We start from the raw sequence: 18,693 nt of genomic DNA, 5'->3' as shown, positions 1-18,693 counted from the left end.
ATTACAAATAGTTATTACAAACAATGATTTATAAACAAAAGTTTCAAGAACTTACAAGCAATATAAAGTCTTCTTTCTGGTTTGGAACTCCCTTGATATCTTATCGAGGGTTTACGACAAGCGAGTTAATTACGAGTTGATGTAAGTACGATTCGCCGGGAAGCTAGCTAGCTTTGTTATTGGCCACACACGCTGTTTTCCACCGTTCAAGTTAGGTAATGTTTTTGTAAAAATACTAATGTCCGATGAGAATCCACTGAAGTTAAACGATTTGTAGCATTCGAAATTTATAAATATTCCTGGTCAAATATCTTAAGTTTTTCGATTGATAAGCGTTATAAAAACACAGTTATAGCTTTCGAAATTTTATAGCACACTGATGATAGCGAACTAATAATAGACACTCTCCTTTTGGCGCGTCGCGTTGGTTATATTTATAGCTGTATGGAGGCGTTCTAGAAATTTCAGTCTTACGTAAGAATACTGGTTAAAGCGTTTACGTATACAGATGTATTGTTGATTCTTACTCTCGAGAATCTTCTACAACTTTGGATAACAGGTGGGAGTTTCGCAATACCTATCTAATAGTATAAGCTATGTATGTTCTTAAATATAAACTTAATCTAAACAACGTTCATATTAAAATAAATACATAACAAATTCCTTACACTTAACTAACTGACAGCGACTGTTGTGTGCCACAGTGACAAGTATGTAGAGACAAGTTGAAAGTAAAAATTAGCCTGAAAAATTAATAATACAATTTCTAGCTTCTACAGGGTTAAGTACGCTACATTAAAATGATTTTGAACAGGCAAATCAACAAGTCACAGCCGACATAAAGCTGCGGTTGAACAGTTGTGTCAAGGCTACGTTTTATAGGTAGTGTGATGGCACCAAGAATATCCAGAAAGAGATCTGCCAGAAGTCTTACCAGAGCCATGGTAAGAAAAATGTGGCGTTCTGTAATATGTGAGAATCCACGAAAATAGAGGTCAGCTGTCCATGCCCCAGACAACAATACACCTCATAAGGATTTCCACCTGCAAAAAAAAATCAACAGGGTATGGGTTTCCAAGATAAGGCTTCTGTTCAGTTGTTGCGTACCCCAAAGAGCTGAAGAATGAAACTAGATGGATTGTGAAAAGCATGCAGGGAAGTAAAGGCGTGCTTTAAAGATAATAACCTAACAATGGAGCCTTTCGCACTTGAAACTATGCTGCAGGTGTATTGTCAAGATGCATGGTCGTCAGAGTAAGATCAGACTGTAATGACGTAGTGAAGCACCAAAACTGTTTGAACATAACATACTCAACCTCTATATTTGCTTTACAAGTTGATATATTTTAAGAAGCAACATTACATATTCTAAGAGAAAAATTATACACGAAGAAAATCTAAAATGGCAGTTTTATGAATGCTTTGCTCATTTTTATGTAAACTCTCTGGTGCCTTTTCTATACTGCAAGTTCAAGTCTATCAAAAAAATAAATATTTGATTTCGAAATGAACTGGAAACTGTTAATCACTTTGCTTGAAAACTTTAATTGCAAGAAATACAATACCAATCTTTTATATTAAAACTCACTGACCTTCTCTGTGAGCTTGCAGTAAGCAGGCATACTAGGTATTTTTGACCCTCTTTACTTAACCTTTAAGTTCACATAAAAGTTTTCAAAACGTTCATACATACAAATGTATATAAGTTTAAAGTAAAACATTAGTCAAGGAAGTGGTTAAGTTCCTATCACCTTAGTTGCCTATTGTTCTGACTTATTCCCTTATGGTATCACATGCACCTTCTCGTGGAAAAAAATTGTTCTGAAGTAGAAAATACTGTCTAAGAGTAGGCAGCAATTTTTCCCACTGGCGGGTAAAGTGATACCTGGAGTTAACATCCTTTCTTATTTTTCGATGAGAATGACCAACAGTGACATAGATAATGCACATAGCTTGAGAAGAATAGCATTGTAGAATTATTTACATAACGTTATGTTTTCTCAGTCTGGAAGCAATTTTTTCATCAAAGATTTCTAAACTCTTACAGAGATCTGCAGAGTTCAGAAACTTTCAAGCTCCAGTATAGGTGCGTCCTTCATCCACACACTCGTTATTTTTACTTTCTTTTTTTTGCATTTTGTACTGAATAACTATTATGTCACTGGGTTTTACATTGTGTCCAGTCTCTTTGTTTACTCTAAATTCACTCAAAATCAAGAGAATTCAGCTAATCTCTGCAAAACACATCCTGTAGAATCTTTTGTTATCTTGCGGATCCTACTCAATTGCTCAAAGGAAAATAAGTGAGCCTGAGAATACCACAAGCTTAGCCCCGTAGTGTGCAAATCAAACATTAATAAGTTATTTCTTCAATAGTATCAATTACTTTCTATAAAACAAGTTTGAATCCCGTTTGTTTGATACTAAATCTTCTTTATATAACAAATAACACTACACAAATGAGAGTTTTTGTTTTTTCTCATTTGTGATTTCAGCCTCTGCTTCTAACAGGTTATAATAACTGGCTACGGAAATACTGAAATTTATTAATCATGGCAACTAATAAAATTAATTACCTAAAATCTCATATTTTCACTTCAATTAATACATTTACTAAATATGCTTAAAATATATTATATACAACATCCTTCTTCTATACTTGGTTTGCTACAATACAAAGTGAAATAATAAGTTTTATGCAAAAGTCACTCACATCAAGTCAATGCCACTTTTGTTCAAGAGCTTTTCTAAATTTTGTTTGCAGCTGAAACTTTTAAAACATTAAAACTGGCTAACCTCTGGCATCTTCGTTTTCTCGTCTCTTTTTGGAAGAGCTCTGTGGACAGAAATCATCCATAGAGTGTCTTCGTTTTCTTCGCAATGCCTTCATTCCACACGGTGACACGCTTTTTGATCGACCATCTTTACTTTCATCATTTATATTAAGTTGTTTGCCGTCTTCGTTTACCTCTCCACTGTCATATTTTTCTTCTTCGTACAAGCAGTTTTCTTTATTACAAGTTCGCACTTTGTGCTCGATAAACTCCAAAATGTCGGATAAGGCGAATTCTTTATGACAAACACCGCAGGTAAGGGTATCTTGTATTATTTCCGTATCAGCTGAGGAAGAGAATAAATAGAACTTAATTTTATGAGATACATTACAGAAGGTGTAAATACCTAATCTATGTCTATAAAGAAGGTCTGGTTTCATGGTTCAGTTTTGTTTATTTGTAAAATAACCCCGACACAGTAATTTGGATATGCTGTTCTGTATTAATCTTTTTCCTCCCAAAATGACGCCAGTTTTCAAAACAAATAAGAAAATGATCATAACATTTAACACATTATAAATTAAGAAACAACAAAAACACATGGGTATCAACCTGTATGAAACACTACTGGGAAGTTATACCGACAGAGGCTGACTTGAAGTAACGAGCGAAAATGTTATGTTCATGGTTTTCAGTTATCAATAATGGGCTTACCGTGGATAGTGGTTAGCATACCGAATCTGCTGATCCATTGTTAGCGCCCATAGCAAAAATAGAAAAATAAAAATCGGTTCTATATTTTGGAGGCGTAGAGAGCAGACTGTGACAGCTACTCAAGGGCTTTCTTCGTTAGTCGTCTTTAATTTTGATCTGATAAACTAGAAAGAAGGCAGCTAGTCAACAGTACCCATTACCAACTCTTGGGATACTCTTGTCTGACCGAATAATGGAATTTGATCTTCACCCTTATAACGCAAGTCCTGAAATTTTATTGTTAATTTGGTTTAAACAGTTCGTGATTTTGGAAATTCGAAGGGTAAATTACTTCTTAATAAATGCTCTTGTGAGACTTTCAAGATAGAAAAGAAGGTACTTCAGATGTTACCGTCCCAGGAATCATAGTGGGGGATTACGGTATCAATGTTTGTAAAGGTTTTTCATCAGTAGTATTAGCGTGAAGTACATGGATATCAAAAGGTATGCTATGTGTTTTTCTGTTTTATAGTTTATTTGAACTATACGAATTTATATTACAGTAAATAAATCATTGATGAGTAATATTGTTTGTTGTTAAGCATAAAGCTACACAATGGGCTATCTGTGCTGTGCCCACAGCGAGTATCGAAACATGATTTTTCAAGTTGCAGCGCTTTGGAATCGCCGTTGAGCCAGGTTGGGGTCATGAGTACTAGGACGTGAAATTTGGAACTTTAATTTATGGGGTACCAATTTAAAAATTAGATATTATTGTGACTGAACTACTGTAGCAGGTTTATACAACATATTAATACGGTGGTCTATAAACTAGAACTTGCGCAAACGTGTGTACAGGATATTACGTGATACTAATCTCTCAACTCCCCCTCCTCCACTCTACATGGTTTGTACTGTAATAAACTTTTACATACTATGTACTATATTACTGGCTTAATTCACGTGATCATCTGCTTTCGAAATTGTCACACAACCGAACTATAACAAATATATTTAAAATCTTTGTACAGCAGGTCCCCAGTTATTAAACCTTTAGATAATTCTGTTAATCTACTTGGGTTTCAAATAAAAAAAATCTGAAAATGTGACCTGTATCTCGAACAAAGATATCAGTTATTTTATAATTAACCATGGCTTCGAGAACGAAAATATCAGTTATTTTATAATTAACCATGGCTTCGAGAACAAAAATATCAGTTATTTCATAATGAACCATGGCTTCGAGAACAAAAATATCAGTTATTTTATAATTAACCATGACTTCGAGAACAAAAATATCAGTTATTTTATAATTAACCATGGCTTCGAGAACAAAAAATATCAGTTATTTTATAATTAACCATGGCTTCGAGAACAAAAATATCAGTTACTTTAGAATTAACCATGGCTTCGAGGTAAAAAATATCAGTTATTTTATAATTAAAAATGGCTCTTAGAACAAAAATATCAGTTACTTTAGAACTGACCATGGCTTCGAGATAAAAAAATATCAGTTATTTTATAATTAACCATGGCTCTGAGAACAAAACGCAAGCGAGGGAGCTCAACATTAAAGAAATTAAATCCAATCCATCATCTTCGCCTTGCCTATTATTGTATGTTTACTTCTGCACAAACCATTTCCCTTTTGTTACTAGGATGTTCCTACATAATATACACAAACACGCACGCAAATGACCAATGGTTATTCTCTGGTCATGTCATTGTCCTGACAATCCCAGTATGGGAAACACATTGTGTCCAAAGATCAGTAGTTTGTTAACCTAAACGACAGAGCTGCTAAAAGCTGTGTCTCCCGCTCGTTTCACCCCTAAGTGAACTCGGCTCACATCTTAGCAAATAAGTTTGCTGTACTGACCTTTATCACATTGCCCAGAGGTCCCTCTCGACCTTCCAGCTGCTTACACAAATCAGTCCCTCAAACTCAAACTATGGGTCACTGCGCCTTTAAACGTTTTCTTTCGTAATCAGTTTAAAACTCGTAACCCAAAACAAACAATTTTTTTTTTCATTTTCTGATTCTCCCTGTATCAAACATTAATGCTTGACGCGTAAAAAAAACAAAAACCCACACACAAAAAACAACAACAACAACAAAAGACTCTTATCAACCAGACCAAGAAATTCTTATCAAACAGAATTTCAGAGCAAACGCTTATCTTGTCAGATTTAATTTATACATTCAGACATTTCGTTACTTAATTAGGTTGCTCACTAATTTTCTTGTAGGTAATTTTCTTTACCTTCATTAAATAGAACAAACAAAGAAAAAAACCTAATGTAGATAACATGGCTTTTTTTCCCCTGAGCTTTGCGAAATGAATTTTAAACCTTAATGTTAATTGTACCATTTTCAATTTCTGGGTAAAAGACTCCCTCTCCCATTCCTCAAGAAATAAACAAACCTACTAGAGACTAGTTGGATAAACCAGTTAGTTTCTCATCCATCATTCCATATCAGTTGCTAAGTCAATAAATATTTACTACCCATTTTACTGTAATATTTATACTGATTGCTAGCACGATCAGATTTAAGAAAGTTTCAAGTGATGGAAGGGAAATTCAAAAGAAAATTACTGAATTATAAGAGGCCTGGTAAATGCAAACTATGTAACCCTTGGCATAGTATGCATGTATTTACAATGTGCTTTAAAGACTTCAAATACAAACGTATGTGTGTGTGTGTGTGTTTGTGCATGGTTATAATTTTCAACCGTTGGTGAAACTCGAAGTCTTGGCAACAGCCATTCAATGAAATTAACATGCTTATAAAACTTCCTCTATAGAGAAACTCGAAGTAAATACTTGCAAGCAAAAGTCATGTTTAATATTCATTTTCTTGGAAAATCAGACTTTTCTAATACTCGAATGACGTATTCAGAAATTCATATTAAAAATTTTGAATTTGCATACAAGAAATGAACACGACCTTTTGAAAACCGCGCCTTTCTTCAAACAAATATGTGTCGAACGAAAGATTCCAATTATATACTTGAATTTGTTTTTGTTATCGAGTTGAGATCAAAGTATGCACACACATAAGAATACAAACTGAACAGGTCATAGATGCTAATGAAGAGACGTGTACAGGAGCCGGCTTTGTCATGGAAACAACAGCAAACTTTAATAAACGAGGCTAATAGTTAATTAGAAAGTGAGTGGTATCTGTCAGTCAACTTATCTGTGCTTTAACAGTGTCATAATCAGTCACATATATCTGAAATTAAGAAAAGCTTCAAATCACCAACTGTTCCAGACACCCTGTGTATCTTACTACCTCGCAATTTGACATCTTGCTTATATATTTTGTCACAATCTCTGCTATTCAGTACTATGGAGGGCGTTTTATTTTTACTTAATAAACAAAACCTGCTTTTATGAAATGTAGTCATCACCTCCTATTACTGATAACTTGTGATTTAATAAAGGCATTATTTTATAACGTATTTTCATCAAAAGCAGCTTAACAATAATTTATATGCAGGATGTTCAGAAATGTTGTCAACAAAATGTTATTTTCATTCCTGACTAAACTTGATAACATTACTCCCAGTTACCCTACACTCCGCTTATATAGTAAGTCATCTTACTAACTTCATTACAGTTAGAATGTTGTAAATTCATTCGATGTAACTGTGGTATATAATCATACCATGTGTTTTCTACCTCCTTGTATTGGTATGGAAAAATTTCAAAACCTATGTCAAGTTATTATTGCTCGAGCTATCTAATATTCTATGTTATTCATCCCTAGCGTAACGTGTTTTGTCTTCCCATGGTAAAAACAGCAAGGTCGCTCGTAACTGGGTGTTACTTGGGTAGCACTAGTTGCTCTGGGTGAGTCTTTCATAGACGAGTTAACTAAGTTACACGATATTTACGCAGTCTGGACAAGAACATCAACACAATTAGTCTTGCATACGACCTCATTTGAGTAAGCTAGAAACAACTTAAAACCTAACTCTTCAATAAAGACGACTGTTTATTGTGGCAGTGAAATACCGTTTTACTACTTGAATAAAGATTACACATTTATGTTCAGCGTATAAGTTTCAGAAACTCTGTTAGTCAGAAGATAATACAGAAACATTTTGCAATAAATATCTTGACGAATCTTCCCCTATTCAGCAGCACTGTCTTGTTACTCTTAGCGAAAATCGTTACTATCTGAAAATATCAGAGTTGACCAGAAAGAGAGTTTTGGTGCTGTGACTACAGGATATTAAAGCTTTCTGTTTCATCTCACTCGTGTATTATCCTTTACTTAAAATAATGTATATAATTAAGCTTAAAAAACTTTTTTGAGAAAATGGCAACTACCACAGATTAATAAACTTATAAAAAAGAAGGAGGGTTGGTAGAAAGAGAGTTATCTGGTCAAGAAGTCCTCTCCTAGATGTGCAAAATTTTGCTGATGTTGCAAAGGTCCATAAGTTTTTCTGCCTCAGGCTGATGGTTCAAGAGTGGAGCTGCTATAGTCTGGTGCACTCAGGACCGGCCCAGCATGGCCAGGTGGTTAGGGCGCTCGACTCGCAATCTGAGGGTCGCGGGTTCAAATCCCCATCCCACCAAACATGCTCGCCCTTTCAGCCGTTGGGGCGTTATAATGTGACGGTCAATCCCACTATTCTTTGGTAAAAGAGTAGCCCAAGAGTTGGTGGTGGGTGGTGATGACTAGCTGTCTTACACTGCTAAATTAGGGATGGCTAGCGCAGGTAGCCCTCGTGTAGCTTTGCGCGAAATTCAAAAACAAACAAACACGCAGGACAATTAGTCGAGTTCCCCACTTTTAATAACGCATGAACAACCAAATGAAAGTCATTGTAGTGGTATGGCACCTGGCGAGTCTAAGGCCAAATAGGGTAGTCTTATAGTACTTCTGTACCTTTTTCAAGCAAAATAACCCCACTTCAGCTCTGGCTGAAACCACTAGAGAATAATGGTTAGGGCAGTAGAGCCTCAGTGAGCCAAGAAGTATTCTTTAAGAACATCCATAAATCATGGAAAACCTGGGATCGAGCAGGACTAGTGGATGGGTACTAAAAGCAATTTGTTGTTTTGCTACTTTGGATAGTCAGGGTCCCTGAGGATTCCTACCACCCTATATCTGCAATATCAATGACATCTCCATCAGGTGCTGGCTGAGAACTGATAGGCAAGAGGCTTTGACCCCCACCACAGGCCCTCTGAATGAAGCAAAGTATAACATATTGCTTATTTCTAAGGGCACAGCAAAATAAGACTGAAAAGCCCACAATTCCTGATCTAAAGTTTGGACAGTCTAGCACTGTACTCCATCAATCACTTGAGTGAGGTTTATTTTTGAGACTTTGAAACAGTTGTTGATACGTTGCATCAGTAATTTGACCCAGTGGGAATCAAGCAATCCATTAGGTTGAGTTCATAGGCTTAGAAGAGGGACACTACAAAATATTTGCTACCTATGTGGATGATATGCACTGTTTACATGAAAAAGCATACCCAGAAATTGCCTATGCCGACCAAGAAGACATATTGGTTGATAAGTTCATCAAGGAACTTCCTAGAGAAGAATGAGACACCACCTTGGCATAAGTAATATTCTCCTCCCTAACAGAAGCAATTTTCAGCCTGCAAGGTATGGAGGAATAACTTCAAAGCAGTCACAGAGGGGGAAAAGCCTGCTGTAGTAGGTATACCTCAGATGATCCATCCTACCCACGTACCTCCTTCTCTTTGTACTATATGAAGGGATATCCAACCACCCATACATCCTGGTGCTGTAGCACATCTACACTGGCATCCAGTGAATGGGTATAGCTATCCCAATCTTTCCATGATTTGCAGGCTACAGCCAATAATACTTCTGCCCAGAGGTGGTTCTTCAAAAGAAGAGCAAAGTGTCTGATTTACCTGCAAAATGGTGGGTGACTATAAAGTTATCTTCATGTACCAAATCATGTAGCAAGGAAAGCAAGATCGATGGTTTCGACCAATAGCTCATCAAATCCAGAGAGTCAACAGTAAGTGTTAAATGCTGTGGCTATAGCTCCATAAAACTAATGAAGCCAAAGTCAAGCTTGGCGATCAACTTAGGGGAGCTAGGTGGAGCTTGGTACATAACTGTAAACGTACAGGGGAAAGAGATAGGTTCCTGGTAGTCGTAGGAGCAGCAAAAACTCTGGCATCTCTCGCAATATAACAAGTCCTCCAAGTAGAACCACCACTCTGACCAGTAGCTAAAAACGTTTTTTTTTCTTATAATGATGATAAATTAGAAGTGATAGAGGTAAATGACAGAAAGGACCTCAGTTATGGCAATGGCATCCTCAGGATCGATGTATTACAGAGCCTAATATTCAATTTTGCTTGTGCACCCACTGAACTTATGTCTGTAAGAGATCTGATGCCAATCATGAAAGTAGAGTGCGTGTAGTACAGAAAGTCACAACATTCCCATGTACACAAGTGTTTTACTGCAGTTGAATTCTAGTGTGTCTATACCATGTTACTATTAGCTTAGTTTGTGCGTAGGTTATCTATTTTCTGTCCAAAAATGCAAATAGCATTAGCTTGAGCAATTATCTGTCCAAGAAAGGATGATGTTCATCTGCTGTTTTGCAGTTATGGAGAATTAGTTATAAAATGTGATCATTCCAGTGAGAAAGTGGATAAGCAAAGTGGAACTACCTGAGAGTAGAAGTGATGCTAGGCTTTTTGTATCAGTGACATTGCTCCTGAGAATGAATACTGGCAGACAACACATCTGAGAGCATTGGTTAAGGATAGTGCAAAAATCTGGATCCAATGCAGCGATAACAACTCATTGATGCATTGGTTGAATATCCTAATGTGTTCATGAGACCAGATGGCTAACTGAGGTGGACAGCACTCACACAACATCTTGTAGATACGAGTGATGCCAATCTATAAAAACTGCTACAAAGGCTTCACTAGAGCACTACAGATGCAGATAGTGCTTAGGTGCTTGTGGGGAAGCTTTTTAAACTTCATTAAACTATGCAAAAATAAGATTAGGAGAAGGGAAGTACTGACGACATCACCATATGCATAAAAGGAGTGGTAGGTGTAGATAGAACTATGCATTGTAAAGGAAAGGGTATTTGGGGAATGAATCTGTTATCTCTCAGAGCTCGCTCTCAGGCAGCAGAGCTTATGTGTTAATATTTTGTTTGAGAATTTGTTCATTTGATTAAAGACACTAGAATAACAGTACCAAAACCTTATTGAGTAGAGATCTGGGAGCAATATTACAGAGTTTTAGTGCTTGCCCCAATACCCAAGTTTTGAAAGCGTCACTAGATCTGGTGTCACTTATTAGATAAATTAATTGGGTTGACAATTTTGATTAAACCACTTCGCTCAAATTGCCTTTTGCAGTTGAGAAGTTGGGGTAGGGATGACTTCGTGTTGTGGAATAGGTTTAACCTCATAATCACTGAAATACTCCACATGGTCATCAGATTCGTTTAGAACTATATGTAAAATCGTACGTCAGTAGTCTAGTCAGGTCACGTAACTGTTTTAATTACTTTAAATACATAGCATTGCCTTTACATTTTATAAACTTTGTACATTAATATACAAAATACCACAAAAATAATAAAAATGTTTCATACATGAAGCACGAGTTTTCTCTCTAGTAGTGGATACTGAAGGATGGATCATACAATCTTTAGAGAGTGCTTGGTCATCTGTAGTATTGATTGCCAGAAATAAGGAAAGTACATCCAGGTTCAGTACTTATTTTAAGTGGATGAACATGGTGACATGCATTAAGATCTTTCTTTTGCCATGAACGGATGAATGTTGGAAAGTTCAGCACTTTAGATCTGACATCCATATACTGGCAAGTCGAATTAGATTATGAGACGAGATCTAAGGCTGCTTTTAGCATGAACTATTGCTTATATGAATAATATTTCATGTTATTTAGCCTGTGTTTCACACACTCATCACTTTTGAAAGGTTAATGGAACTTACAATGAAGGAGTTGCAATGGGAGAAATGTCTGATCAAAGTGGTTGGCTACACCTTCAAGCCTGTGGTAAAGAAAAAACAACTGGTAGTTGTAATATTCGTGAAACATGCTCATGTTTGGCCAGAAAATCCTACTTCCTGCGGATATGATGTATGGTCCTCCCATTTGGGCAGAAACATCCTATAATGCTTGCAAAAACGCGTCGAGTAGTTAAGCTCGTCGCATTAGTTAATATGCATGATTTTGCATGCAAAAAGTTGTGAAAAGCTGCCATATGACAGAAAAGATGCTAGGACAAAAACTAAAAGGATGGATATACCAGCATGGGGATTGGGTGTTTGCCAGTAGCACAGAAGCATCTCTGACAAGTTGGTCCTTAAATGCATTAGTTACAGCAAGTGCATAGTAATGCATCCATATGTTACTGACGAAACTTTCTTGAATTGGCTTGACCAGGAAATGGAACTAGAGACCAAGAAGAGCACTGTTTTATCTCACCTGGAGTGAAAAGTTGAGGAGGTTTGTTATGAATTTCGCGCAAAGCTACACGAAGGCTATCTGCGCTAGCCGTCCCTAATTTAGGAGTGTAAGACTAGAGGGAAGGCAGCTAGTCATCACCACCCACCACCAACTCTTGGGCTACTCATTTATCAACGAACAGTGGGATTGGCCATTACATTATAACGCTCCCATGGCTGAAAGGGCGAGCATGTTTGGTGGGACGGGGATTCGAACCCACGACCCGCAGATTGTGAGTCGAGCTCCCTAACCACCTGGCCATGCCGGGACACAAGTTGAGGAGGAAAGAGTTGAAAGTATTTACCTGGCTGTTCACAGTAAGCCAGAGAAAGGTGCATCAGATCTAGAAGCCTTCCGATCAATATGCCTGAGATTAAACCCATTCCTATAGAACTAGGACAGTCACTGATTGTATGAACACCGACTAAAAGGAAGTAGCATTTCTTGGTTTCCTAGCTATCGTAAGGACTGCGTTTTATTACTACCATTCGATTATCATATGTTTAGACCTGGCATTTGCACAACTGAATATAGTGGCTAGAGGTTTGAAAATCCAGCTGAAAGGGTGTTGTGATCTTTGCTTTCTGAGCTATTGAGTAGAATTTCATTGAGATATTTCTGCTGGATATCAAGTGATAGCTGTTTGGTAATCATAAGCTAGGATGTTTTGTCAATCTCATGATTAACAGGACTGAAACGGTTTAGCAACTCTTGCTTTCTGAGCTATTGAACAGTTTTATACTAAGAGAGCCACAGGATACTGAGTAATAATCTGATTGATTATCATAAGCTAGAATGGTTAAAAATCAATGACTGAAAAAGTAATACAACCTTTGCTTTCCAAGCTACTGGGTGATGTTCTGAGGTGAACTGTCATTGGACATTTTCGAAAAACTTGCTCACTTGATCTAGCTGAATGGCTAAGAGCCACTCAGCAAATTGCGCAATCCTTGCTTGAGAGTATATTGATATCCTTTATAGTGACAGCATCAATATTAAGTCTGGCTGAGAATCCTAGCTACATTGTTTCCGTTTATTTGAATTGGGCCAGTTATTATTCATTTTCGTGAAGCCTGAAAGAAAAACCCGTGAATTTGATGGCTCGTAGATGGCAGCATATTACAGACCACAGTTACTGAAACATTCCTTGCTGCAGGTAACCCAGGACAGCTACCGAAGCAATTTGTGAATTTGTGCACGAACCAGAGGCAGCCTTACAAGCTATTGGTGTATGTGACAATGTGTATATAGCAATATATGTTTATACATAAATATGTATGTGGTCTTACACATGTAGGATCACAACATGAAGTCATATAACATAACACGAATGAGTCAATTACACAAAGAACACAACTGGTAATTAACATGTTAATGAAAACGATCTGAATATTCAAACTTTGTGGTATAAAGTTCACTGTGAATCTGGCCTAAAAAGTATTGAAAGGAACAGTTATTTAAATTCAATACTAACGATAGAAGGTTAAGATAGAATACTTTCAGTCATACAGATTGAAATATTTTATAAGCATACAGTTCTAATGAATATTTCGTTATTGTTATAATATAAAATGAAGTCAAAAATATATGAAAATGCAAGCTGTGAGCATGCTGTTGGAAAAGCAGAAAAAAACTGTCCAGTGAAACTTATAATTTCACCTAGATAGTATTAAATTTGTATATGGAAAAAGTACCGAGGGAAAGATCTGTTAGCTAATTCTCATGGGTCAGAAGTTATGGATTAATGTCTGTTAACTTGGGTCAGCTCATCTTTATAGGAACTAGTTTCTGCAGTCTCGATTCCTACTTCTTTCTTACAGGAGCCTGGGTCTCTGTTCGTATAACAGCCAGATGGAAAGAAAGGGACATAACAGACACTCCAAAGAAACCCGACACCCGGAGACAGCCTAAAACTAGGATCGGAGGAAGCCGTGGATGAAGTTGTGTTGTCTCGCCGAATCCATCGATGTACAGACTCGTAAGCCTTCCTCAATATTAATTTTGTTTATGAAGCGTATGTGTTCAAATGACCTTACAATTAGTTCCAAATTTCATATCTAATGAACATCACATATGAATTATAATACGTATAATACGTGTACACCTTCCGTATACCCTACTCGGTGTGTCTAAATATATAAGTTATTTTATACGAACTTACTCTTTGTAACAATAAAGCTAACTTAAATTTTCGATTTTGTAACCAGCTTAAACAAAATACAATTTATTACTATAAATTTAAGCTAACGTTAGTGGGATTAATATTTATTTATACAATTTACATACAAATATAGTATGTACATCTGACTTCACTGACGTTTCTTGCACGTGCAATATGTATAAATGTTAATAAGAGTTTACACATAACATAAACAACGAACACTGTGTGGAAGTCTGTTTACTCTATCGCGGTATCCTGTTGACCTACATATGGTTGATATTAGACACAGTTTGTCTATAACCAGCCCTTCAACCGACACTGAAATAAACCTTTGGAATCTGACTCTGGAAGGATGTCTGGCCTAAAAAAGCTTGGTACTATTGCAGTAAATAAAGGTTAAGTTCATTCTAAGGGGCAGTTTGGGATAGTAATGTCTGGCTACTGGATTATTAGCCAATACAACTGCTCATATAGGTCACTGTTATTTGTGAAACATGTTTTGTTCCGTCAACAAGTAAGTGTTGCTTCATTTAGAGAAATTCCAAACGCGATAACGATTAAGAGCGGGTAGCGCAATGGACAAGGTCATTAGAACTACTATTCCGTGCCAGACTGCTAGAGAAACTACTATTCCGTGCCAGACTGCTAGAGAAACTACTATTCCGTGCCAGACTGCTAGAGAAACTACTATTCCTTGCCAGACTGCTAGAGAAACTACTATTCCTTGCCAGACTGCTAGAGAAACAATCTTGTCTCAAAGATGAGGAAAAGATGAATGAGTGACTGTCTTGGATAAAATCACCAAACCATCATTGCTGACCAGCTGGTTAGATTAAAAAAAATCTGTCCGGAATCGAGTAGGTACCAGATATGTAAGAGAAGATTACAGAAGACAACCCTAGATATGATGTCCAAACTGTCAGTATTCTTCCCATTGAGTAGATATACAGACACATTTCCCCAAGTATAAAGCGTTATATCATCCAACATCACCATATTTCTCTGGTCTGCACCTACAACAAAATCCTATCAATGTCCCATTAACATTCGATAACATCGGGGTTATACAAGGGAATTGAAAACCAACCTAATGAAACTATGCAGTTATTTCACAAAATCAGGTTTATTGAAAATGTTATATGAATAGAAAAATATCACCCACTAACAACGGAGTAATGTTTAAAATATAATTATTAACCCTATCAAAGTAGAACCTTAGTGAATGAACTGTCGAATCAAAACAGGAAAGTGTGACAGAATACAATCGCCAATACAACAATAAACACTGTCATATTAAAGGTTTACTAAAAACATGATCCAACAACAACCGAGTAATGTGTAACATTATTTTAAAAATGTCAAATATACAGTCTAACAGAAACTGAAATTTTAGTAGACATACTTTTTAAATCATCAGCTTAATATACATAATACATATACACACACTAGAAAAGATATGAACCAATTGTATAAATGTTTTGAAACGTAACTATTAAATTTTACTTTCGATTTAACACAGACAGTTTCAATCACACAAAAAGAATGAATGGAAAATATACATCTAAACTGAAATGTAAACTTAGCCCATGGACGGACATATGTATTTTTTTTTCAAAGAGGTAATTCTATGACGTTGCTAAGCAGCCCTCGTATAGCTTTGCGCGAAATTCAAAAACAAACAAATCTTCAAGTAATTATTCTTGAAGATAAAATAAACGTATTTTCCGATTTATTATTAACAATCAAGTTTCAAAAACATGAAGACAGTATGCCTTGAATTAATGTGTCTATTTATTTTATTGGCGTAATTTAAAACAATATAAGAGTTTACAATAAAATATGATAATATTACAATACTAAGAAATTGTGTTCTGGTGAATGATGTGTGCTTTTAGAATATGTTTCGTATAAATAAAATTGCGATCAAACAATAAAATAAACATGCCAACCAAGCATGACAACAAGGCCGACCGAAGCAATATGATGGCGTGAATTCAGTGCAGTACAACAGCTCTGTATGTATACTTACATAATATATATTTAAATTAGCATGTTTTTATATTGAGCGCATGCACATGTCCTTCTGTATGCTATTTTCGTAAGTTGCTGTAACATCTTTAGTTAGTTTTGTTATGGGTTAAACAGTTAATGACTTTTCACTAGTAATAAATAATGGAGTTTAGTTTCTTTAAAATACAAACCACAATATTACACATTTTCATAGATGATTGTATACATTTACTATGATTCCAAATTACAACACATAAAACTGTACTCTATTCTTTACAATACAACTACTAACCCGTTACTGCAGATGTAATAACGGTGAAAAAATTTACAGGAAACCAAAGTATCAACCTTGATCTACAGTAAAAAAAAAAACGATGATTGTGAAATCGTAACGCAAAGACATGTATATCTCAAATTTGTACGTATAAAAATGCACCAAAAAACAGCATTTTTAACCCATTTCAGGTCATATTATTTACCATACATATATATCACGGTTTCATCTGGGAGGCTTACGACGCCAGAAATCGGGTTTCGATACCAATGGTGGACAGAGTACAGATAGCCTATAGTGTAGCTTTGCGCTCATCAACAATCACACTAAACCTTTAATTCGGTAACGACCCATAGAGATATAATTGAAGTTGCTTATGTATTTATTTCGAAATACAAACCTCAAAAATAAGAGCACTCTTGAAAGTGAAATAATGATAAAAATCCACATACATGAAGATGATTTCTATATAAAACTACCAAATAACGGGGGCATTCCCTTGCATTGTTCTGAGACATAGCATATAAACCATTACTCCAATGCAAATATACCCCTGATACGCGTTGCATTAAACGCCCTTTTGTTTGGCGTCGGCTTCATGAATTTTTCTACTGACGTTCTTCCTAAGTTGAGCTCCCATTCATGGTATTGAGGCGATAAAATGTAAATGACTGCAAAACTAGAACCATTCATCCGATTGTTTATTAACTTAAATTCCTCTACCAACCGAATTAACTGAAATTGAATTTGGTTCACTTTGTTTCTCCCAACTTGAAACACCAGACAGACGGGCGGACAGCTATGCTTTATAAATATATATATATTGTTGATCTGAAGAGTGTTCTCCTAACGTACGTATTTGGGTCAGGCGTGAACTAGTGTTAGTTCGTCAAGCTATGAATTATAGGATCTTGAATTTGAGACATTATGTTACTGAGTACGTTCTGCATTTTCAAGTAATTTCGTTATTCGGGTCAAAAAAGCCAGACAGATCCCTTTATGGTGACAGATGCTGCTCTCTGGCGGCCTTATCTCATGTGAGTAGTTCGGTTAGCTGTTTACTAGTTACCTGATGATGGTACTAAATGTGTACGTTTAATTGGAATTAGAACTTTTAATCCGAACTGTACATTATGTGCACGTGGTTTAAATGTCCTGGTGAAAGAAATATAGGTATCAAGTATAATCTTTCCTAATTTTTGCGAGTAAGTTAAGTACACTTTTGGTTCTGCCACTAAGTATGACGATTGTGTGCCATATATAGCGAAGAGTAAAATGTAAGTATTTCTATCATTCTTTCTACTATACGGTTTTGACTAAACAAATGAAATAATCACCGTATCTAAATTTCCATTATTTTTTCAGATGATAATTTTCAAACAGTTGGTAGTAGGTGATGTTTATTAGTTGCCTTATCTCTAATCTACCAGTTTTCAATGTTAGAGAAGGTTATGAGCAGATAGCCTTTGTGCAAATTTTGTGCATGCGAATATTCTCAGACAAACAATGATATTGATAAATATTTGACTGTATCATGATGTTACTATTAGATATATTATTATAGTGATTTTAATCAATCATAGTAATGTTTTTATTCTTTTATTTTGTTAATGATAATACGCAAATAATCCAGACTCCAACCATAGACAGGAATAAAAAATATGAGCAGTAGTAAATCCAACACATTGGTGTTTAATGTCATTGAAACGTGCTATATTTCTCTTACATATATACGTACGGCGGCTTTAAACATAAAAAAAATGATCTAATTACTAAAATATCAAAACAGAAGTATTCCATCTCAATTACGAGTAATGACATTTGTCAGGCCTTTGGGTAATTTTAAGAAATTAGCTTTGTAGATGTATTAACAAGCTAGTAACATATTTGTAGGGTGAGAGGGCGTAAAAGCAATCTTTCAATGAAAAAATGTTTAACTTATAAAAACTTATGAGTGATAGTAAAGAAGAATTTAATCCTTTATCAGTTCTACTATATCTGCACAGAGTAGAAAGATTTGAACGAAATGCATAAACACGAGTTACATAAAAGAGCAAACCCAGAGAAAATGTACTGTAAAAGTGGGTAAGTTCAACATGAAAGGATTGTGGAAAACTTGGTTCCCTTTCTTAAAGCAAAACCAACAACAAAAAAGAAAGATCATGAATTTAAAAAGGGAGTTCAAGTTTTCTCAATTTCTCTTATTTAACTTAACACACTTTTAAATATTTTATAGGATTTGCCCTATAATATGACACCT

General features: G+C 35.8%; 1 protein-coding gene across 1 annotated transcript in view; it reads right to left on the bottom strand.

Annotated features, from left to right (window-relative positions):
* Nucleotides 1-18,693, bottom strand: part of LOC106469862 (B-cell lymphoma/leukemia 11B-like) — a 92,061-nt gene that overhangs the window by 10,752 nt on the left and 62,616 nt on the right. The window contains exon 2 of the mRNA XM_013930377.2: nucleotides 2,797-3,120. Within this exon, the coding sequence (XP_013785831.1) occupies nucleotides 2,797-3,120 (324 nt within the window). The remainder of the gene's footprint in view (nucleotides 1-2,796; nucleotides 3,121-18,693) is intronic.

Source organism: Limulus polyphemus, unplaced genomic scaffold, assembly GCF_000517525.1.
Source record: "Limulus polyphemus unplaced genomic scaffold, Limulus_polyphemus-2.1.2 Scaffold99, whole genome shotgun sequence".
NCBI lineage: Eukaryota > Metazoa > Arthropoda > Merostomata > Xiphosura > Limulidae > Limulus > Limulus polyphemus.
The sequence above is the reverse complement of the archived record's forward strand: the minus strand, read 5'-3'. Positions and strand labels throughout refer to the sequence as shown.